We start from the raw sequence: 25,261 nt of genomic DNA, 5'->3' as shown, positions 1-25,261 counted from the left end.
TTATTTTCAGCACTTATTTTACTACTTTTTATGGTTTAATTAATTATTATTTATAGATTACGCTGTTAACTTTTACCGAAATTCGTTAAAGTGACAGTCACACTGACAGATGACAATCGATGATATGACATCCAGAGTTGCAGTTTAAAAAAATACTGGGATCAATTTTCATTAGCCAGACTCTAACAACGCTAAAATGTATAATTAACATAATGTTATAATACTTGACACGATTATATTTACATGGTGAAACTTAAATAGGCGAGCAGGGCTGCACATAGTGTCGGACACATGCACGCGGCACACACACGATATACATAGCAGACTATCTATTTACCGAGTCTGTATACTGTAATAGCGTAAATCCCAGGCATTATAGTTTAATTTGCGTGCAAGCGATGCGATGGCGGAGGCTAACGGTCTAACGAATGCTCCTAATGAACCATCCGTATTCTTATACGGCCCGATTCGAACTTTATTATACTATATAGATCTGATAGGTTAGTGTCAAATTACATTTTTGTTTGAAGAAACTTCACTTTTACAATGACACGTCGGTTTTATGTCGCAGTAATAAAGATAACAAAGAGTAAGATAGATAGATGTAAGTAAGATACTCATATGCATTATTCGAATAGCACAGATAGTTTTAAGGGAAGGCGAGCAAATAACAATGCGTTAAATAAAAAATAATATAATATTTGATGACATAAATAGTACTGGTATGTACAATCTAATAGAAAATTAAATATCAAACACTAACCTAATCAAAAAGACCTCCGCGAGCCACACCGGGTTCGAAGGTTTTAAATATTGCAGCTATTCTTCCATATGGCCAAGAGTAAGCCCATTTATAATAAAAATATATATATATATAATCTCTCGAAAACCAATGCTATTTTCATTATTCTTAACGTGATAGCTAACGAAATGCCCTATCACCCCTTTTCAATTTGGAGTTGGTTTTAGGGGCACCCGGTATTGACTTATTACTACAAATACTGTTAAGTAACTATTTATACATAGAATACAGTATTTACGTAATTTCTTCATGTAAATTATACATTCTTCGTTTAAGTAAATTTTCTGAGCATTTAAACGTAATAATAGGAAACTGCAATTCGGAACAGACTAATGCATCGCATCTTTTATCCAGACCTTGTCAGAACTTTCTGCGCGGAAAATGTGAATTGGTATTTAAGTGAGAAAGTTTTCAGCAAACGGCATTAAAGCCGCACAATGGACCGTTTACCTCTAATGTCCGCGATTGTCTAGCTTAATGCGATTATGCCCCGAACAGCCTCTAGCCAAACGTACAATCGTTGATGCTCCGTGACGTACGGTGCAGAGATCCGCAGTAGGGTAAAGCGATAGAGAGAAAACATTACGATTAATAGGGCTAAGGCGCGTAGAAAAATGGCTAATCGTTCAAGCTCCGTAGCGTATAGTAGTTATCATATCACTTTATTATCGCTCTTCTCTTTTCTTAGTGTGACGGAGAGAGAAAACTACGATACTAATGTATACGCCGTAAACTATTGGCCATTTTTCTACGAACCCAAAACACCAAAGCAACCCCTGTATGTTTTATTTATTCTACCGATATGCCAATTAAGATTATGTTGGGTTAGCCGAAATATTCAAAGTTGGAATCAGCAACGGATTTCGCAATATTAAGGAGAACATTATGGAATGAAATAGCCTGGAGCTACACCTTGACGTACCAAATGATAAGTCGCAGCGGTGCATTGTCTGTGTTCCGCATAATGGCACAAAAGACCGTCAAAATATAATTAAAATACGAGCCCGCATTGTTCCCCGACTAACTCTTTCGAGCAGTCTCTGGGAAGTTAAACTTAGAACAATTTTGAGATTGTGTGTACTACTGTGTAGGTAATCTACTGGGAAATGGCTCTTTTTGCCAAACAGCTCTGGTTTTAAGTTAATAATTCTAACAAATAAGAATTTTAAGACGCTACAGGAGCAAAAATTCTAAAATGGAAAGGAGCTTCCTTTTCAATTTGGGAATTCTAGTTAATTATACTCGTGTTATTATCTAGATTTATTGAAAAAAAATGACCATTTTGAACAACTCAGTTGAAAGATGTTGCGAAAAAATCTTTAAAATCGAGGTTCTGCTCTCGACTGTTTCCTCCTTCAAAACTTAATCAATCGTAACGTAATTTGAGAATCTGAATAACAATGAAATAATCTGTGTCGGATCGTTTCGTTTTTTTGGCTAATTGCCACCAATTTTGAATACCACGCCATAATCAATAACCACCGTTTCTGGAAATATTTGATGGGCTCTAGCATCTTTACAAATAAGAATATCAAAAAAATCAAAACGGTCCAACACAGATAAAAATAATAATAATCTGTGTCAAAAAAATCATTGCTCTATCTTCATAAACCAGGGAGAAAGTAGTCGAGAGCGTTTGTATGGAGAATGGACCCCTCCTGTAGCGTCTTAACAAAGATAAGTAAATAGTACTTAGTCTTAACAAAGATAAGTAAATAGTACCTAACAAAAACCTTTGCAGCTATTTCCGGTTACTAAAAAATATTTTAAGGAGATCTAGTCACATAGTCATGATCATACTTCGAAATGCCATATTTGAAAATATAAATAAAACTATAGGCCACGTAAAATATTACCAAGGGCTGAAACTAACTAAAAGGCAATTCCCACTCGCAGCTGTCACGTTCAAAAAGCATTTTCGCAGTGAAAATAGAAATTAACTCGTTGGGCTCTCGCATAACCCAAGGTACGTATCCCAAAATCAATACACTGGATTGCAAAAAGGAATAGAACTTACAGTGCGACAAATAAGTATTCCTTGTGAAGTTTTCTTTAGTAAAATCCGTCCTAAAAACTAGCGGCGATTTTTAAAGACAGTGATTACCGACCGAGCCTACACGTACCACAACCAAGTACCACATTTTGCCGCCTGCCTGCCTTTTGATGAGCAGTCGTTATATGCGCGTTGCCGACCCTAATATTCCTTAATGAGCACTGGTGACCTTACTGATGAATTCATGTGGGTTTTGAAATGGCCAAAAGAAAAAACTTTATCGTCGTCTTATTAGCTCACGTCACGTCAGTTTTCTTTCAGTTGCGCTGGACGTCGAGAGCTCTTCGTGATTCCCCATTATTGGGCACATTCTTGGGGATATTGTCACGTAACCGTCGGTTCCGGTCAAATGGGCTATTCCGTGCATTCCCTTGAGCGGGCTCGGACAACATTATCGGCGGTTGTTACCGCTTCCAACGCGATAATACCCGACTTCGCTTATGGACGCTAGAATCACAGTGCTCGCCAAATGACACGCTCAGAAGAAGAAAGTCGCTAGTAATAGAAGTATTACTGTGAACTTCAGAAGGACATACGACATTTTTGTTTCAAGTATGTTAAATGTTTGGAAAATGAACCTGCTTGCCGTAGCTATACACAAAAGGAAGAAACTGTCGGCTGAAAGTTGATCCGGTCATTTAAGGCATTAAAAGACTATTTAGGAAAAATATATTTGGATATATAGAAATGCTTAACAGAGCAGGAAACTACTTCTGTGACAGAGTAACTGGCACTACCGTACTCGTACTGGATCTTTCGATTTATCGAGGCGCTAACTATAAGCGTTACTTATAACTACGATCATTGAAAGATATATATAGCTTCTCATACTGGCATAAATATCTTCCTTTAACAACCTACTAAAATACTTGATTTTTGACCAAAACGGAGCATTTAATTCAAATTCTGCTGTTTGTGAATTTATAAATTCTGTGTTTGTTGAACGCGGTGCCTATAGTTGAAAATAACTTCACCAGTAATATGTATAATACAGCAACGTGGTGGTATCCACAAAGTGGTATCCACTTAACACAGATATTCAAAGCTGAAGGCACCTCTTTGAACAGCACATTCCACTATCTGCGACGATACCTACTGCTTTAACACGTGGGTGGCAGGAATGTTAGAAAATTCCTCCGTAGGTAGTGTATACAGAAAACGAGAAAAATGTAAATATGTATTTTTATAATATTAGTTAACATTTTAAATTACGTACCACTACTGATTATTATCGATAGCAAAGTAATTATAGGAACAGTTATTATAGGAAAAATTCAATACTTTACAATATACAGGGTGTAATTTTAAAAACTGGCAATACGTAAGGAGGTGATGTATGATGATATTGAATGAAGGTAATACAGGACCCAAAACAATGAATGGCACCTTAATAATCTGTATAATCACCTCTAATTTTACCTAATATTTCCCTAAAGGGATAGCAGGATAACCTAAAAAAAATTTCCCACAGAGTTTTTGGGTCGAAACTGTACCTAATCAAATGTTGCCTTTTGAAGAGGTTTCAAAGTTTCATCCCTCTGTTACCCCCTGGGGGTGAAAAACAGCCGATTAACCCCAAAACTTAGAATATAATTATGTAGGTAATTATTAATTTATAGTTTGACATGCATGCTCTCAAATTTGTATGCCGTAAGGCGCCACATAGTGAAACTGAACTGAAATGTAATGTAACCACTTATGTACACCTATGTTGGACAAATAAATGATTCTGTATTCTGTAACTGTTTTATTAATTTTTTCCTAAACTATGGAAGTGACGAGTTTCAAATTTTGTACAAACATTAACGGCACTAAAACCTATATGTATTGTAAAAAAATATGACCCTCCTGAAGTCTTTCCGCTAATTATGGGCACCAATCGTGCGGCGGCTCAAATCGCCCGAATCGTGGCATCACCGCTGTATGCGCACGCGTTAGAGTGTTTTCGGATACATCCGGAGATAAACGGGGATTAACGTTTAGGTAAAAATGAACAATGTGTATACGATAGTTTTTTTACTTTTACATAGCCCACTTATCATATCCGCAAAATATTGCCGATTCTAAAAATTACTTTTGCTTTTTGCTTAATCATTATTAGAACGCTTGTCTTGTAAAAAATGTGATAAAGAAATATTTAGTTCCTATCTCGGTGACTTAGAAAGAGGCTTACCTACTTTGTCAATTGGACCAAATGAAATCAACTGAAACTCCGACAAAAATCCCTTCAATCAACTCCGTTCTTTTTTTATTTGACATTAGTTAGAAATAAATCAGCAAGCCCCAATAAATACTTATATATTTTTATCGTAAAAGGAAAAGGTTGGTAGAGAAAATGTCGAAGAATTAGGCTGTAAAAAGATCTAATATTTTAGTGTCAAGGTACAAGTGTAATCGTTTCAATATTGAGGAATCGTTTTTTATACGACTGCCCCAAAAAAAGAGTGTATTGTTTTCAGCGTTCATGTTTGTAAGTATGTAAGTATGTATGTATGTGAGTTTCTTTGTTCCACCATAACTTCTGAATGCTTTTTTCTTTTTGCTTTAAGGCAAATCTATCAGACGTATTAAATTCAGAAAACCAATATTCTAAACTATCATGTTCAACGTCAAAGAGATTCTTTAGAAATTGAAAATCAACTATTTTGATTTAACGGTTCCTGATCCATACATGACTGGATATCGTAAACGTGGCGTTCATTGTGTGAAGAAATTGAACACGTCGCACGATGATGCTTCATTTATTGGTATAAATTAAAATAAAAACTGAAATAAAACTAAATGACAAACTACATATAAAAATACTAACTACAAAAAGAAATTAAAAATAAAACAGTTACAAAGAGAATAAGACCCTTTCTAATACTTCGGCCTGCGACATCATGGACCCCATGATACTGGCGGCGTTACCTCTTTGTATGAAGAAAGTGAATAGGCTCCCCAAACATTTATTTACTAGAATCCATTGAGGTATATGTACTACGTACTAGAGGCGACGTTGCCAAGCGAAAACACTGCACATGCTGACAAATGCGCGGGGCGGGGGGAGCGGCAATTTACGCATAGAGTAGGTCCACCATCAGATGTGACACATTATTATTATATTCTGCCTAACGGAAATTTTACATTTTAAAAAACGGCTATTCTAGTCAAAATGATTTATTTATTTACAACTTAAACAATACAAATTAATATAATTGTGCTGTACTTATCTTCTTCTGAAAATACAATGAATGAACATATATATGTGTTGGACAAAGCGTATCCATTGTTCCCTTTTTCATGACCAGATCAAAGAAAACTGCAAAAAGTGAGCGTGCTAAAAATACAATTTCACTCAAAAAATATTAACAATCAATAAACAAATAAACTTTTTTTATATTATAGTAACATAATTCATGAAGTAGTAATTAGTTACCTAATAATTTTCCAAATAGAAATATATATATTTCGCAAATATATTAGAGGTGAAACACTTAGTAGGAACAATGTAAATGGCACATCTGCGCGGTTAGTCTATGATTGCGTCACCAAAATGGCGGCAGTCCCGCTCCCGCTCGCGTATTTGTAGAATATTCAATCTTAAAATATTATAGACGAGTTTTTTGTTTAATTTACCGATGAAATGTCACACCTTGACTTTTATTTGATTTTTTCGAGTGATCAGAACAATTTTTAAGCACACAAGAACGCATTATTCACGTGGAAAGTAAATGCATCACGGCACATCACTGCACTGCGAGGGCCTGGTGACGACTGACAACGTTGCGGTCCATGGACCGCAGTGGGGTGTGTAAAAAATTCTCTTAGCAGCGTCGCCTCTAGTACGTAGTACATATACCTCAATGCTAGAATCAGTAATTAATTACATATAGTATTATCCGCTATCGTGTAACAGCTTCAGTGATTGTATTCTAAATTCAAAATAAACCGGTGCTTTGTGTCGCCAGCTTAATAAATGCAAGCGTTTATCTTTGTTTGTTTAAAAAGTAATTTTTAGAGATACCTCTAGACTCCAGTCTATATTTACTTAATCATCTTAGACTCTTAGCTGTCCGCGTCTACACAGTACAACGAATATAATTAGTAAGAAGTAATATGTATAAGTGACGATATTTTATTTGAAGCAGGAACATGATGGAGGAAGAAGATGCGTCTACGACGAAAGTGTCTCAACCCAAGTCGAAGACTTCTACTGCTACTCTTTGTAGAACAGTACTTATCACCCTTTAAAATATGGTTATTTTTACCAAGGAGCAGCTTTTTCTAGTTCTACTGGCTTTATAAGTATTTTCAAATATAACATCTGCATTTTGAAATTATTATACAAAAGTGTAACTCCGCTTTAAGAGAAACTAATTAATTAAAACCCCCTGTCTGTGTGTGTGTGTGTGTCTGTCTTCCCGTGGGTGTCGTAGAAGTCGACTGTGGGATTTGGGTTAAAATTGTGGCGTAGGCGAGAGGCTGGCAACATGTCACTGCAATGTCACAATTTTCGTTTTCTTTTAACCCCTTAATTGCCAAGAGTGGCACTGAGACTAGTAGTTTCAGGTGCTCTGCCTACCCCTTTACGGGATACAGGCGTGATTGTATGTATGTATGTATGTAATTAATCAGAAAATCCAGAGGATCTTTATGGGTTCAAAATATTTTTCATAAAAAAGGGTTGTAGTCGGCACAAAAAAATATATGTAAACGGGAAACAATGGAACACGAACAGGTCGTAAATTCCCATTGTTTGTTTGTTTGAAGGCGAGCACTATTTTCAAACAAACCAGTGTTACGTGATCTCCGGATCCGTTATGGTTTTGAAGTCCTTATGTACTTGAAAGCCGACTTGAAACTGAATCAATATTGAAAGATAAGCCATATGAAAACAGCTTCAGGAACTAGATACAACATAGGAATATAGAAGAAAACGGGGCGATCTTATTGAGACATACAAACTCTTGTATGTGCACTACAATGTTCCTATACTTAGTACCTACTAAGAACCCACATACTAAACAGGACTATACGGTTTAAATGATACTCTTAGAAGCTTTTCAAAGCTCCTTGTGCTAACAACAATCTTAGGAACACTTGCTGTGATGTGGCGCCACAATCACTTGTTTTGTTAGAAGCGTTATGTGAATGCTTTGTACCTATTGACTGCAATGAGGACCAGATACTAGTAGACATTTAGGGTCGGTTGCACCAAAACGGTTGCACCAAACCAGACGGTCACCGTTAAAGCGTTCGTTAAATTTTATTGTATGGGAAGCTCCATAGACGTCTGCTGCGTGACGATGATGTGTCTGTCAAATGTGGTTGATGCAACTGGCCCTTAATCCTCAAAACAAACCTGTCAACTGTTACCATTACTATATTAATGTGACAGACGGACGGACAGAGTCTCAGTAGTCTCACCATAAGGGTTGATTTTGTACCTTTTTGGTAGGTAACCCTAAAAATGGCATCTAAATCTAACCTATTGGCCTGTGGGACTCACCCGCGCTTGGTGAGCGGTCGGAAGGGCACCCAGGTAAAGGGTAATTAATCTTCCCCAAACGGAGCATATAATTACAGCCGCTAAAAGAATTAACCTCGGCCATTTCTCTTGTTGTTCTGTTTGATTTATCTTTTTATTTACTTACAGTATTTTAATTTCACCGTAAATTAAACATTGCGTATTGCGTTTAAAAAATGATTACCTTTAATGTTTTGCTAGCAAATATGGTGTTTTTATTTTATGGTGTTGAATCCAAATTACAAATACTTAAAAGTAGTTATTTAAATTGGTTAATGCTTGTAAGAGCTTTACCTACGCGGATATAATCTAATCAACTTGCAACTATGAGTATTAAGTAAGTACATACAAACTGTCGTCCCAAAAAGTTGATTATTTTCCATTTGATTTCCTGAAAATTTTACGATGTTGGTAGGGAAAAGGCGTAGTAGGTCTCGTTTTATTATTTTGTATGAACTTATTTTCGTAACGTACTTATCCGATTTCCTAATATTGCTCAATGCTCAGATTTGTGACTCAATTCAGAAATATACGATATAACTTATATTATATAAGTTATATAACAAACAATGAATGGAACACATAGGTATCCAAAAAATAATTTGCGCTCGACATAATTACTTAAAAATCAGCATAGGTATCTGCTAATCTAAAAATAAGTAGGTTTTTGATAAAGAAAACCTTGGAACAGATTAATTCATAAATTTTTAATATAGATAATTAAATATTACCCTGACTTACCTACTATAAAAAGGCTTGTAATTATAACTTAATTATTACATTCTAATACCTTCCCAACAAACCAAATTATTAAAAAAAAACATAAAAGCTTAAGTATATCAAACTCTAATGTTATAAGAGTAATCTTCGAACTAGACCGATGATCTCACCGATTTGGGTGAGCGAGATAGGCCAGTTAAATTAGATTTGTCTCAAAATTAATTCCCAGAATTTAGATGATGTGTAGATCCATAGAAAAAGATGATGTGTAGACATTGTCTTCATACACTCATATAGTTCTAAATAAGGTATCATATAATGTTTGTAATCCGAATTCCATCTCTGGAGCTCTGCCAAAGTGATGCTCTTATTCAATTTTTGGAATTTGGAATTTGAAGCTAGTCAAAACAATACGTCCGACAGAAATAATCATGAAAGCTGACCTCTCAAATCAAATCATAATGGAAGCTTACCTCTCAGAAACGGAACAGTACCTTTATGTGAAGTTGTAGTTTAAGGTTAAGTATAAAAACATAGGTGCCACTTTTTCATAGGTTTATTCGAAAACGCCATTTTACCAGTGTTGATCTACCAAACCGGCGTTGAAATTAATGGTAGGTTTCTTGTACGATTGAGTTGGCATCGAAAGTGTAAAAAAGATCCAATCCACCCCACAACCTATTAGCAGTATAAAAGTACTAGTTTTTGACCGCAGCTTCGCTCGCGTTAAATTTGAAAATTGGGGAATGCGCCATACAAACTTCCACCCCCATTTTAGGTAAGTGGGGGGTTAGAAAGATACAAAAAGTAGCCTATTCAATTCATCGCGCCGTTTTACCATGAAAGACGGACAAACAAACAGACACACACACTTTCCCATTTATAGGTAACTAGCTTTTGCCCGCGGCTTCGCTCGCGTTAGAAGGAGACAAAAAGTAGCCTATGTCACTCTCCATCCCTTCAACTATCTCCACCTGAAAAATCACGTCAATTCATCGCTCCGTTTTTCCATGAAAGACGGACAAACAAACAGACATACACACTTTCCCATTTATAATATTAGTAAGGATATAGTATGGATAAATCCCAGAAATAGGTCGCTCGCTGACCAAGCAAAATTATCTGGATTAAATCAGCATCTAGGTCGACAAGTTAATATTAGCTGTATCATCCATCCATTTCTGTAGTCGGTAATCGATAAGTTGTATTTCGTTAGTCACCAGGGTTTCTCAAAGTTCTCATTTCCTAATTAGCAGTTTGAGTTGCCATGGGTACAGACACGACAACGGAGCAATCTAACAATAAAGCTAGGAATATACTACGCGGACGTCCGTCGTAAATCGACCGTGACCGCGACCGATCAGTGTGCAGCCTGTGCACGGAACAAAACATCCAGCGAGCCAGATTTCGATCGGACGTCCATGCTGCGCTCAAGGCCACGTCCACGTCCGTCGACCGATAGTTTGCACGGTTAAGTGTATAATTCATTGTCCAGATCCCCGTCCGCGGTCGCGCGACGACGGACGTCCGCGTAGTATGTTCCTAGCTTAACAAAAACAGCGCTACCAACGGCGTAACGGCGTAGCCAACTTGCCAATTGTTAACTCTCCGTAGCGAACGAAACGAAACCGTCACTGACAAGTTACTTTCACTTTGTAAGAGTGATAGAGAGACACGAAGTATTTTTTTGTCGCAGGGCAAGTAATCGTCACCATGGCTAGGTCATCAGGCCCATAATTTAAAGGTAATAGGATACGCGTTAGCAGTGACCAGGATGACAATCGAGGATATTGTAGAAATCGTCAATTGGAACTTGAATAATGTGTAATTTAGTGTGAAGCAGTGAAATTATGTTTTTAATAAAATGCTGCAATAAATAGCGCAACTGAATACATAAGTAGATATGTTGGTGGTATGTTGTCAGTATGCGTCTTTGCCTATTACATAGTATAAATCTCCTTGGCCAATGTCAAAAGCTACGCTACCTTGTCGCGTGTCGAATAATGTGAAAGCGCCCTAACCCGTGGCCCAGCAATTCATTCCGCACGGGGATTCGCGCTCTTCACGAGACTTTGCAATGGTGAAAAATAACTCCGCAAGCATCCGTGTTTGCAGGTTCCACCGCCCCAACCACAGAATAGAAAATAGAACTTTTAAAATCTTGCCCTAGCTCCGTGTCGTGATTTTGGCCGTCATACGCGGATAATTTTATGCGTATTTCGGAACGTGACAACGAAATATCTTCAAAATTAAGCTTGTATTTTGCCGGCTTTTATTTCCTTGTGTCGTGCTCGGTTTGGGGAGCGTAATGACGCCGCAAGGGGTGAAACAACATTCTTAAAATGTAAATTGCGAATGTTTCATTTTATATGTTTTCCTTTTAATATCGTACGCGTATTATTTCCTCGTAAGAGTATATGTACCTACAGGTAGCTATACTTGTACACAGCTGGAAGAACCACATCCACCGATGACCACGATCCTCAGTCACTTTAGGAGGGAGCGACCACAGGAAGACTAGTAGGTACTTGCATATTATATGTTTATTATACCTATACCTACCCCTGCATCCTTAGCACGAGATACACGTACGTCACTAAAAAATGAATAGGTACATTTACAAATTGATGAATTGTGTTTTCGTGTGCTAGATGAGTACCTACTTTGCCGCATCACTGTCGATTTTGTCTAATTTCCTACATAAGCCAAACCCATAAAACGTGCCCTGGGGCCCATTTCTCGAAGCTACAAGTTACAATTTACAACGGTCGTCAATGACTTATATATATGACAAGTTGGAAAGAGACTTCCGCTTGTAACTTGTAACTTTCAGTTTAGAGAAATGGGCCACTGGTCTATTCCTCACTTTCCTGACTTAACTACCTAAGTACTCAAACATTCTCAAGTCTAAATTCAAACATACATAATTTATCAGTATCAGATGCCACTCCTACATTAAATTACAGTTCCCTCCATTCTTTCCACATTCCTTTTTCAGTCCGTAGTGACAAGTACCACGTTGCAAATAAGATTTAAGATTGCCTGGCCCAGCTGACCGCCAGCTTATTGCATTTGCTCGTACCGAACAGCTGTAGCGAGCTGGGAAATTGTACTTTTGTAATGGAACTTGAACTATCTTTTAAGTACGATCAAATAATATCATGGTTGAAAGCCTTCATGAACCCGCAGAGCTCATTTTGAAACATTAGTACAATATAATTCGATACTATACTATACTATATTAAGTCTAGCGGTTTGGGTATATTTAGGTAGAGACTGAATTGAGGAGTCACGTGTTACCTACTTCCTAAATCGTGCTTAAACAACTTGAACCGAACTGTTTTAAGAGTATGGCTCAACTAGGTAAATAGGTACCATAAACTTTGCTCTGTAGAGAATAAAATCGTAAATGTACGATAAATCGAAATGGGTACCTATATTTCGCTCTATGAACTGAATAAAGGAAATATCCTTAATACTAGGAGCAGAACTGGCTATTGTTAAGTTCAAAGGTAAAATAAAAATAGCAAACTATATTCGAACGGTTTCCTAAAATGAGGATTTCAATAGAGAAATTGCGAGCGAAGCAGAGCGTGGCAAAGTATAAAGCCGTGTTTTAACCGCACAATAAAAATAAAAATAAGATACCTTTTGTTATAACTTGTATTTAATTTTAACCGAGAAATTGTGGTTAGGTAATACACACAAAAGCACTTCAGGGACAAATGATAGAGTACTAGTACGTCCGCCAGATTTTGCGCCGTCAAAGCGAACTTGGAAAAACTTTAAAGTATTGCTAAGTTTCTCTCGGTCGGCACTTAGTGCCAGAAGGCATGTGCTTCAAAGCTGCTTTATTTGCTGTCTTTTCTTACGAGTAGCTATTCGTGAAGTATGTGCTTTTAGTCCTCAATTTAGGAAATATTTTAATTCGGAAATGATTTAACATAACATGAAATCGAACAAAAATATTTTCAACAAGTCAACAACCCACCAGAAATCAGGTGCGATCGTTTATTTACCCACTTAAAATCTTAACCTTAGCACCTAACGCAAAAAGCGTATACCGGATGAAAAACTATCGCTATACACTTCTTATAATAAGTCTATAAATTCCCGGTTCCTCAAACACGTCTGGCGAACGTGTCGCTGGGAAATTTGGAAATGTAATGAGAGTGATAAATTCCGACTTAGAATAAATCATGGCCCATAATGGAGCAGCCGGTCTACGGGAAGAAAGTATAAAGCGGGATAAGTAAGTCAACGTCGGTTTCTACCTACTATAAATTTTGTAGTTACCTACTTAAATCATAAATGGTTATCAGGATACTTGATCACGCACTAGTAAGTACCTACTTAAAAGTGTTTGCCGTGCACAGACATCACCATCCTCCATGGTGAGAATCTAAATCCAAAGAATATCCCAGCTAAATCTGCTTGAAAATCAGACCAAATGCCGAGTTTTGCACATTGCTGGAAGAGGCTGTAATAGAACCAAACTGTTATGTACAAACTGCGCGTTAAACTGTCCCGCTTAATGTTTGCCGCATTTCGCACCAACTATGCGGCATCGCGCTTTGACTCACAAACAGAGAAACTGCAGTCGCAAATGTTTCGGTTTAGGCGTAGGTTTCTGAAAACTTAGAAGGTGAAATTGTTGGCACAATCCTAGGCGTCCTTTAGATGGTGCGAGAACTCACATCATGCAATTTTCATTGCGGTAATGTGATCAACCGGCTGAACTGAATGTAACCTCCCATATAGGTACCGCTATTTATATGTAACTAAAGTCACATCATAGGTTACGCGCCGTAGGTATTGTAATTGAGCCCCTTAAAACTATTGAAAGGATTAACAATAAACTTCCTACTATGTGAACACACTTCCAGATGAATAAGTAGTAGAAGCTCACTTCTGAACTAAATGTTTCGTTCGTCGAATTCAAACATGAATTCAATGACTCCAGCCTACTCTAGGTAAACTACTGGGCTCGATTTATCACAGTGCCTTCTTATCCTGCCTCTCCCTAACACCCTGTACTACTCCCTATCTTATAGTTTAATTTCTAATTAAAGGTAAGGATCCCTTCAAATTTGGTAGATTAATCTTAGCTAAAATATATATTATTTAAGATTTTACCATTTCACTTTCTGGCACAACACAGGGCAACCTAAAACGACGTTACTTATTTTACTCAAATATAAATATGTCAAGTTTTTTTTGCTATTTTAGTAGTTTCAACCCCTTTATGGGATACAGGCATTGCAATATTTTGCCATTTAAAAGCACAGCAAATTATTAGTCGACGAGTTTTGCTCCAGGGAAGAATACCAATTTAATTGGTCCCAGCACCGTTAGTTGCGCGGGTACACAATAATGTTCCGCTTTATCGGGCGCTATCGCAGATTTAAATTAAATTCAGTTGTACCTAACATTGCCGACGGCTGCCACGTCGTTGTCGTTACACGCTGTGTTGCGTTGTACGAGTACAGAATAGATAATAGTATTAACATACAGAAGGCGCTCTAGCTTTGCCCAAGATTCTGCTAGATAATAGTTATTTGTTATACAAGGGGGCAAAGTTGTATTTTAACGCCGAGTGTGGAATTGAAAAACGAGCAAGTGAAAGGATTCTATAGTTGAACCACGAGCGAAGCGAGTGGTTCGAGAATAGAATCCTGAACTTGCGAGTTTTTTAACACACGAGAAGTAAAATACATTTGCCCCGAGTGTAACACAAAACTTTTCTCCTCACTACAGCGAGGAAACTACAACGCAAAAAATGCGTTTATCACTTGCTTCCATTAGTTCCACGGGTGGTAAATCATCTTTATTACTAGATTCACCTACTTTTATCAATTTTAAAGCAATTGGTTTGTCTTTATTCAAGGTCAAATTACTTTACCCACTAGTGGATAAAATACGTTTTTACCCGCTGGCATTAAAGGACAAAACACGTGTTTCCGAGCTAGTGAGGGGAAAATAATTAAACTTGGGTCTAATATTTATGATGCAGTTCATCGCTAGTTAATGCGACATTAGCCATACTCAGTCAGTGTAGTTTTGCTAAAAGTATACTACTCTACTTAGTAGGTAGAAGTAAAGGTCATTTTCCAAGTACCTACCTGTAATACATAATGGGTATTGGGTAGGTATTAACTACCCAATACCCATGGAAGTAGGTATGTGAGTGGATAAAGTAGGTGGGTAGAGCTCCCCCCGCAGGTTGCTCACCTTGCCGTGGTAGAGGGGCTTAGTAACCGTGGCTTGGTCACCCACGGTGAAGCGAAGAAGCAACCAGGGCCGGCTTATTGATGGGCGAGCTGGCCCGAGGAGGACGCTCCAAGTAGGCTTGTAAAGCCCACTTGAGACGCATCTGGGAGGACTGCCTTGGGAGGAAAGATTTATTTATTTATATTTAATCAAAAAAGTAACACAGCATTACAGTTTACACTAAGGCACTGTGAAACTACAAAATACAAAACAAGACACTGCTACGGTTGACGGCGAGATGGAATAAAACAAACGAGTTAAAAATAAAGAACTGGTTTATTCTCGCCGTAACTCCGCGTGAGCACACGAACAAAGGTCGTTAGGTGTGGGTTCGTAAGGCCGATACTGATTTTGCTCCGAGGTCAGGTCCACCACGCAAGTACTCCCCTGAAGATGCTGGTGTCGTTGCGGGCTGAAGACAGAACGCGCCGAGGGACGTCAGCCGCTCCGCTCCGGATCTGCCGGAACTTGTGTAGAGGTTCCGGAACCGTCGTAACGCGGCCTGGCCCCGTAGCCGAATGGCATTTCTCCGACGCCAAACGAAAGCGATACGCCGCTGGCTCTGTCGCGCCAATACGCAAGCGCGATAGAGATAGATATCTACTAGCGCTTCGTTTCGTGAGCGTTTCGTGAGCGATTGTGCCATTCGGCTAGCCACCCTGGCCCCGTAGCCGAATGGCATTTCTCCGACGCCAAACGAAAGCGATACGCCGCTGGCTCTGTCGCGCCAATACGCAAGCGCGATAGAGATAGATATCTACTAGCGCTTCGTTTCGTGAGCGTTTCGTGAGCGATTGTGCCATTCGGCTAGCCACCCAGGGCTGTAGTTCCAGCCGTAATATGGCTTCAGGCTGAGATACCAGCCGTAATCTGGCTCCCCAATTGGGGATTTAAACACTACTCATTACATATTGAAGATATTAAACGACAGAAATATCTATTAAAATATTAAACATGTCGCCGGCCACACGATAGTCGCTGCGCAAGGCAAGCGAGTGTGCGCCGGCGACTGATAGCTAAATCTGACTGACCGCCTCGGCTGAGGCGCGTCTCCGCGCGGAGAGAGGGTCCGCGGGGAAGGGACGCGGCCAACCGGTATACGTTTGACAAGAGAGAGTTGTCAAAGTACAGCGCGATGCAGATAGCAACAGCCGTTACAAATAAACAGTAATAATGTACGATTATTTAGTGCGTACATTATTTAAATATGTATGAATATAATAAAAATAAGCTATTTAATTAATTTATTTATTTTTAAGAAAAGGTAACCTAGGAAAAGGTAACGATAAATAATACAAAAAATAACACAAATTAAACATTAGTTTTGGGCGACGACGTAACAGCGTGGCTCCGTTGCGTCGTCTGACTCGGCGTAGGATTCGGCAGGTTGCCCCGGAACCGCCGAAATACCACACCCTTCGGCCAGAAGTCTGCATGCGCACGCGATGGTGTCCTGCAGCATGCGCGGCACGCGCACAACAAATGAAGTGAAGTGCACGTAGTGGCGCGACTGCAGCTGTTGCACCCTCAGCGTGTAGCCAGTCTTCCGGTGAACGTACTCCACCACCTCATCAGCCCCGGCGGAGTAATGCAAGCGCGACACGTAGAGCGCCTTACTCGGTGTAGCAACTCGCAGACCAGAAGTAATCGGCTCCGCGGTACCACACAGAGTCTTACGAGGCGCCCTACGCGCCTTGCTCTTCCTTTGCACCAGTGTGAACCCCTCCTTATCCACATCGGCGCGGGAGGACTTCTCCTTTATTGGAGCCCGTTCTTCACACACCTTTGCAGGTGCGTTGACCCGGTTCGCTGCGGCGTTGCGTTGACCGGCTAGGGCGGCTACATCAGCATATGCCCGCTGACGTGAGCTCGACGTGAGGCGGGGAGGCGGCCGCACGCGCGGGGGGCGCGCGGGCGGCGGAGCGGCGCGTGCGACATTTTTAATTGTGTCAACGCGCAAACTAACTGACTCGACACTAGTGATGTCAGGTCGATGATCGGACGTCAGGTCTGAAACCGCTGACCGAGCAGGAGCATTACGTAAAAAACTAATTTCGTCACGATCCGGCAGTATGGGATGCCGCTCTGTGCCCTCCCTCGGTAGCCGAGGTGGGATCGCAGGGGGAGAGGCGTGATGGTATAGCGGTGCGCTCCCTCTCCCTACCCCCTGCGACCTTGGCGGGGTCGCTCCGCTGATAGCGACATTAGTGGGGCCGCAAGGGAAGAGGAGTGCCGGTATTACGGTGCGCCGTTCTCCCTATCCTTTGCGGCCGACTTGGTTAGCGGTGGAACCATAAATTAAATATAACAAGATCATACCATCCAAATTAGATTAAATGTAAAAGTGACGAGTGCACGAAATAATAAAGCCATGTATTGTATAATAATACCTAAATAAAAATAATATGTAATTAATAACATTATACCAAACTGTATGTCGCTTGCTTACATAATACTAAGTTAATTTATAAATTGCTATGTATATTATTGACATGTAAAATATTGTGTTTTATGAATAAAGATCTGAATCTGAATCCCATACATTAAAATGCGACCGCCTACGAACGCGCTTACACTCCACCAGTCCACCACACATAGATGGCGCCACAAATAATGCCTTGTTGCCACCGATTATTTGTAGATTGGCATTAAGTGTCAATTCCGAGCCGTAAATCTATGTCAAAAGTGACACTTAACGCCATCTACAAGTATAATCGAAAGCTACAAGACATTTTTTTTGTGGCGCCATCTATGTGTGGTGGAGTGTAAGCGCGGTCTTAGGTGGTCGCATTTTAATGTATGGGATGGTATTTTAAATTTTAAATATTAAGGTGGCTCGCCTAGGTTACCCGAAGCTCAGGCTGCGTTAGATGGCGTTAATCTGCAAATTACCAGTCTTATTTTTTTTGTGGAGTCGTACAGGCATTTATATACTTTCAATTATGCTTCGCGAACATTTAATATTAAAATTGACGTATTACAACAAACATTCAACTTCTCATTGTAACGTTAATCCCCTTAATGTAAATAAATTTACTATTTTACACTATTTTTAAGTACCACTCACACATACAAACAGTGTTTTTGTATTCCTTCTAGTCGATAATTTCACGCGGCGACAGCTTGTTTAAATAGCCTTGCGGTAAATACGTGCCATCGCATGATTTGCATGGAAGTACTGGGTTCGAATCCAGGACTTTTTCTCTCTTTTTTTTTTAATACTACGTCGGTGGCAAACAAGCATACGGTCCGCCTGATGGAAAGCGGTCACCGTAACCTATGGACGCCTGCAACTCGAAGAGTGTCGCTTGCGCGTTGCCGCCCCATTAGAAACTTATACACTCCCCTTTGCTGCGTATGCACAGCAAAAAGGAGTGTACAAGTTCAAAGGAGGGTTTGGGTTGCCGACGACTCAAAGGACAATAGACGGAACAAATTAGTTCCGTAAGTCCTCCCGTCGTCAGCACCCCGCACCCTCGTTGAGCTCTGGCAGCCTTACTCACCGGCAGGAACACAACACTATGTGACACTATTTTTTGTTCGTCGAACCCAGAATTTCTAACATAATTATCCTAATCTGATATTTAAAAAAAAATCCAAAAAGTATAGATAAATTTTAGTTTCTAAACTACGATCCGAATGATTTTTTTTTCTAATTGTTTATTTTTGATGGAGCAAGGGTATTCAAATCGCTTTTGAAATCTTAAATTAGTAAATGAAAATGCAATAGTTAACTGAGTAACGTAATGCTTTAAAAACTCAAGTGGACGTTTTTTATCTAAGGAGTGATTTCGATAAAATATTATATTTAGCGAGGGTATTAAAAGTTGTGTTTTATATCTCAACTTAATAAATAGAAAATCAAAATGACAATAAAAAAATCAATATGTTCTCTAAGACAAAATTGATACCTTCGGCTCTCCATTCTTGCTCAGTCAATAAAAAAAACGAAATTTATATCCAAAAAAATACAAAAAGTTTATATAATCCTGGGAATCGAACGCACCTTCACGGCGTGACAGACGATTGTTCCCCAACGACGCCATTACATAACACGCTGTTACTGACGAAATTGGGCTATACATATATAATTATTTAAATATAAATAATAATGTCAAATCCATACTAATATTACAAATGGGAAAGGGTGTGTGTCTGTTTGTTTGTCCGTCTTTCACGGCAAAACCGGAGCGACGAATTGACGTGATTATTTAAGGAGATTTAGTTGAAGGGATGGAGAGTGACATAGGCTACTTTTTGTCTCTTTCTTACGCGAGCGAAGCCGCGGTCAAAAGCTAGTTTATTATAAATGGGAAAAGCTGGTTACTCTATAATCTGAAGTGGAAGAATTCGTTGTTTCACCAAAGATAATTTGTGTTGGTTTGTTTGTCCGTCTTTCACGGCCAAACGGAGCGACGGATTGACATGTTTTTTAAGTGGAGATAGTTGAAGGGATGGAGAGTGACATATGCTACTTTTGTCTCTTTCTAACGCAAGCGAAGCCGCGGGCTAAAGCTAGTACAGCATGGGAAGCATGGTCGCGCGATAGACGATAAAATATCAGGTCGTCCCTGTCGCACTATTAGTAAGTGCGATTATAGGGACGGCCAGATGTTTTATCATTTATCGCGCAACCATAATTGCCTGCCTGGACCAGATTATATTGATGATTAGGACTGTATCGTTAAGTATAAGGACAAAACAAACCTCGTCTAAATGTTGACATGTGCATAATTTTGTATTATTATGTTCCGCGAGTATGATCTGAAGGTATTGGTAAGCACTATTTAATATAAGAAGGTCTGATATTTTTTATTTTAGGGACTTTATGGTACTTTCATTAAGGTCTAGCAAATAAATTTCGGACAACCCCTGTCTGGCTTAATTTGAGAATATTTCAATGACTCTTTGTACGATTTCAACAAACAAAGGTTAATATGCTGCTAAAATATATTCTTTAAGAGTCCTCTTCGTGGTTTTTCAATTGGGTACTCGCAGAATGAATGCGGTGAATTTATATAATTAAAAAAAACGCATTTTTGAGCAACGTTCCGGATTGCCGTAAATTTTTGATGAGAGCAGGATAAGAGAAACAGATAAAAAAATTAGCCATAGGCCAAAGTCTAATTGATATTCGTGGTGTTTGAACAGTGCCTAAACCAGATCGATATAAACAGTGTATGATAGTCATATTCGACATCAAAGTCGGAGTTAGAGTAAGCACCATGCCACATTCTCTAAATGACCGCCATACACAGATCCTGAACTTTATATTTTCAAAATAACAGTGGCTAGACTATGTCCAGATATTCTGCTTTGTGGATCAGGTGTCGTTGAGGTTCGCACCGTACAATTTTTTTTCACAATCGTATCGTCTTTTACGCATTTTGTGAATTTTCTAGTAGCATTTGTCCGGAATCGTAATTGGTACTCGGGAGGATTAAGTCAATACTGTCTAAACCATATGCTTTACGTCGAGTTTCTAGGACAAAATGTGTACCTTATTATGTGCCTTATTAAGCCCATGTCTTGTTATAAGAAAAAAATAATAATAGCAAATAAATACGGCTACTCAAAGTTGTCTTCATACTTAACGATACAGTCTTTAATTATTATTTGTAACCATTTAGTTAATATTGTCTTCAGTTACCGCGATAGTTACTCATGAAATAAAAACTATTAAAACGGATTAAATCGTGTATAATGAATTTACAATTTATCCCGACGTTTCGAACACTACAGCGTTCGTGGTCTCTGAGCTCAGCGGGTGACTGAGGAAAAATTACAATGTGCAAAAGCTACCCACATACCTACATACATATTCATATATATAACTATTTAGTTGTTGAAGAAAAACATTCACACAACAATAACATAGGTCAACTAGCTCAGTAAATGTAAGGAAGTCAGCACATTACTAATACTAATTAATACTATGCCACACTATGACCTATGTACCTGACCTGACGTGTAATATTTTATTTTATCAACAAAGGCATAATAAAGATTGTAATGTATTTTTGTATGAAAATAAAAAATAGGAAAGAAATATAGTAAGAGTCTTTTTTAATAGAATATTTATTCTATTAAAAAATAAAAATAAAACTTAATAAATCCAAAAAAAGTTCAAATTATTAAAAAAGAGCCCGGAATCGAACTCGAGATCTCCTGTTTCATAGTCAATGCATTTGACCGAGACGCCATTTCGATTTACACTAGCAGTGTCGAAATACACGATATGTATCTTTATTGACAAAATGCGTCATTATTTCTGAGTCTGCTTGAGTTAAGTAAACCAATATCTTTAAATAATTACTTGTCAAGAGCCAAGTGTCACTGATGACAATGTCAACTAAAAATGCGCGAAATATGACGGCTCTGTGTCTGTACACAAAATTTGGCACACACATTTTCGTAAAATTAATAAAAAATTCACATGGATTTGTCCATGATTTCTGTATGAAACAATGTATTTCGTTCAATACTGCGACGATGGATAATGTATAGTAGATGTATGCGCATATTTTTATTTAGTTGTAGTGTGCGGTGACTAAATAAATGGTAGATGTTTTTTGTATGGAAAGCGAGCCACCTTAAAATATTATAGGACATTCTTACACAGATTGACTGAGGCCCACGGTAAGCTCAAGAAGGCTTGTGCTGTGGGTAGTCAGACAACGATATATAATATATAAATACTTATATACATAGAAAACATCCATGACTCAGGAACCAATATCTGTGCTCATCACACTAATAAATGCCCTTACCGGGATTCGAACCCGGGACCGCGGCGCAGCAGGCAGGGTCACTACCGACTGCGCCAGACCGGTCGTCTTCGATGGTATGATCTTGTTATATTTAATTTATGGTGGAACCAAAGACCATTTCCACCGCCGGGCGCCGGAACTCTTCTGGCGCCCATGGCCTCTTTGTGGCGGACTCGAGGGGGTCCGTCACTGTACATATAAGTGGCCGAGGCGGAAGGTGCGCCCTGTCATCTGGCGCACTCATTGTGGAGGGCTGTTGGGCATCCGCGGAGAAGCTGCACGTGGGCGGCTGCCGCCGGCGGGGTCGCCGATGTGAGCGCAATTGTTCCGGTAACCCCGCCAACAAGGCGGCGAGGTGGCATATGGGGGGTTTTTAGTGGGTATACCGTGGCCTCATTAGCCAATACGGGAGTCCCACATAACCGCTCGGGTCCCCCTCGCACCCGAGTGGTATGCGGAGCGCATTCCCCCCCCCCCCCCCCCGCTAAACAAAAAAAAAGGTAGGTAGAGCTTCTAATAACCAAACTATTCTTCTTTTGTTGCACTGTACTGTCTGTACTTAACTAAAAACCTATAAAGATCTCGTTTCCTAAAACATATGTAAAGCATTATCAACTGAGCCCGAAAATGTTTAATACAAATCTCATCTTCCGGACGAAATTTTAGCAACTATTTACCCGCAATATGGCATGTCATAATGCAGAAATATGAGATTTATGTATCGGCTCCGCAAATTTCCCCCGGGACGCGACCCAATATGTCTGCACTCTTAAACTGTTTGCCCGTTTATCGGGAGCGGACTGCGACCCATTAAACTATGATATTTGGTTAATAAGATATTGCTTTTACGAAATATAGTGAATTTCAATTTTGCATGCCAGATTAAGCGTGGCAATGTTTTCACTGTTAAATTTTTATGGTTATAATACTTACAAATAGGCTTTCCACGTGCATCTAAAGAGACATAGGAAGTAAGATTTTCTGTACCTATGATTTGTGTGAGCTATGGTTCTTCCACCCTAAACTCCAACATTTGAAGAAAAACAATCCTTCTTTTCTTCTTCTGCAATCCTTATTATTTTACTAAACAAAAATATTGTGCCTATCAATCTTATAGGTATCTATCGCATTTTGAAAAACTATACTTAGGTATATTTGTTTTTTCGTATCATGCAAAAACGACCCACCCACCAAGTCCGTTTTCACATTATCCAATCCGATATCGGATCTCGGAAGGATTTCAATGAAAAAATCCAAGATTGCGCCTGTAATGTATGGGATATCGGTCCTACATCCGATATCGGATCGGATAATGTGAAAACGCACTAAGGCGATTGAGAATTCTGGGAAGGTATGGATAAATTCGCACACATCCAGCAGGCCTCCGTGGCGCAGTTGGGAGCGTGATAGCCCCGGCAAGGCCAGGCAAGGCCAGAGGTCGCAGGTTATTTAGTTAGGCGCAATCCTGCCGGAGAACGTGTGCAATTTTTGACCTGATGAGAGATGAGAGCCTTGTTTTGCTTAAAAGATGAAAACTTTATTTTAGGATGAGCCATGGTCAAAACTTACCGGAATAGGCGGAATGAACTGCAGTAGACCGAAACAAATATCATTGGGACTCGGCATAAAGACCGAAACGCCGTCCCAAACAACCAATGTTAAATGCAAAGAATTTTCCGTGCCTATTTTAGGTATTCCCCGGATCCGTGTTAACTTTTTCCTTGAAATGTTTATAAAAACTTTTACCACGAAACTATTATCAGGAATACGCCGCGAGAAGCAGCAAACACAATAAACGTAATTACTTCGTTCCAATATTTTCAAAATCATCATTTCGTCTCAGAAAGCGATTGCTTAACACTCGAGAAGAACGTTTTTTTTGACGTTCTCATGCATTTCCCGTCTCGATTTTTCTCTTTTCTCAACTTTCATCTGAACCCGTGATCTGAACCTACATTTAACATTCGAATTTCCCACCATAGAGAAAAGTTGCCAGAAACTTGCCAGAAACATCAACATGATGGATCGAATTTTATAATTTGTCTCCTAAGTCACCTAAGTTTACCAAAAAATTTTAATTTAAAAAAAGAGGCAGTCTGTAGAAAATTTGAATTTTGCGCCCATTTGTATTAACAAGTTATTGCATGGTTATTGCCATATAATATATTACTTTCACAAAAATAAAACTTCATTATTCCTGAACGAGTAGGTAATGTCTATGCCATTTAAATACACGTTCAGATACCATGAATGAATTCCCGCTCATACCGATTTACGCACGAAAAAAAATTCTAAGAAAAGCCTCATCATAATGAAAAAAATATTATAATTAATATGTCAATTTTGAAATAACAATTAGATGATGGTATATTTATATTGACGAAACGGTGCAGAAAACATTGCAAATAATATTTGGTTTCGTAACTGACTTATAAATGTCAATGTCAGTTATGTCATGTGTCTTATCCGTAGTTGTCAAAATGGTTTTGTTATTCGTGTTATTTGAGTTATTTCGGAAAAATAAATAATTCGTGTTCAAACTATACGAATATAGTTGAAATAGAAACATATAAATGTGCTTAATTTGTAATATCTATCTGATAATATGTACAATTGGTTGACTTAAATATTTGCAAGTTAAACCCTTGTAGTCAATTAATTAGGCATATATTTTGTGTTATCAGTAATTAATCATTATTAGGTGTATTTAATCGTTATACAATGTCGGCACTGTTAACTGCGGACTGGTTCCAGTTGGATTCCTACTACAGGTCAGATAATTATAACAAAACAATATTGTTTTCTTTCTGCTTGGAAATAATGAGAGAATATGGGCGGATGTCAGGGCTCATCCATAAATTACGTCACACGTTAAGGGGGAGGAGGGGGTCGACGAAGTGTGACAATGTGTGACAGAGGGAGGTGTCCTTAATTTCGTGATGTCACATTTCAAAATCTATCATAATCTAAGGGTTAAAACACAAACTATAAACTGTTATTATACTCATAAACATATATATACAAATACTTAACTTCTCAGTGAAAACTCCAAAATTTCAGACTAAATCAATAAGCATACTCTTGTTACTGTAGATAGTTGTTTTGGTTTTATTTTGTATTGTAAAATGTCTATCATA

General features: G+C 38.7%; 1 protein-coding gene across 1 annotated transcript in view; it reads left to right on the top strand.

Annotated features, from left to right (window-relative positions):
• The first annotated feature begins 24,626 nt into the window (after positions 1-24,626).
• The window catches only part of LOC125237818 (vacuolar protein sorting-associated protein 16 homolog), a 50,765-nt gene continuing 50,130 nt past the window's right edge, over positions 24,627-25,261 (top strand). Inside the window, exon 1 of the mRNA XM_048145017.1 lies at positions 24,627-24,895. Within this exon, the coding sequence (XP_048000974.1) occupies positions 24,846-24,895 (50 nt within the window). The 5' untranslated portion in view covers positions 24,627-24,845. The remainder of the gene's footprint in view (positions 24,896-25,261) is intronic.

This window comes from Leguminivora glycinivorella, chromosome 2 (genome assembly GCF_023078275.1).
Source record: "Leguminivora glycinivorella isolate SPB_JAAS2020 chromosome 2, LegGlyc_1.1, whole genome shotgun sequence".
In the NCBI taxonomy this organism is placed as follows: Eukaryota; Metazoa; Arthropoda; class Insecta; order Lepidoptera; family Tortricidae; genus Leguminivora; species Leguminivora glycinivorella.
The sequence above is the reverse complement of the archived record's forward strand: the minus strand, read 5'-3'. Positions and strand labels throughout refer to the sequence as shown.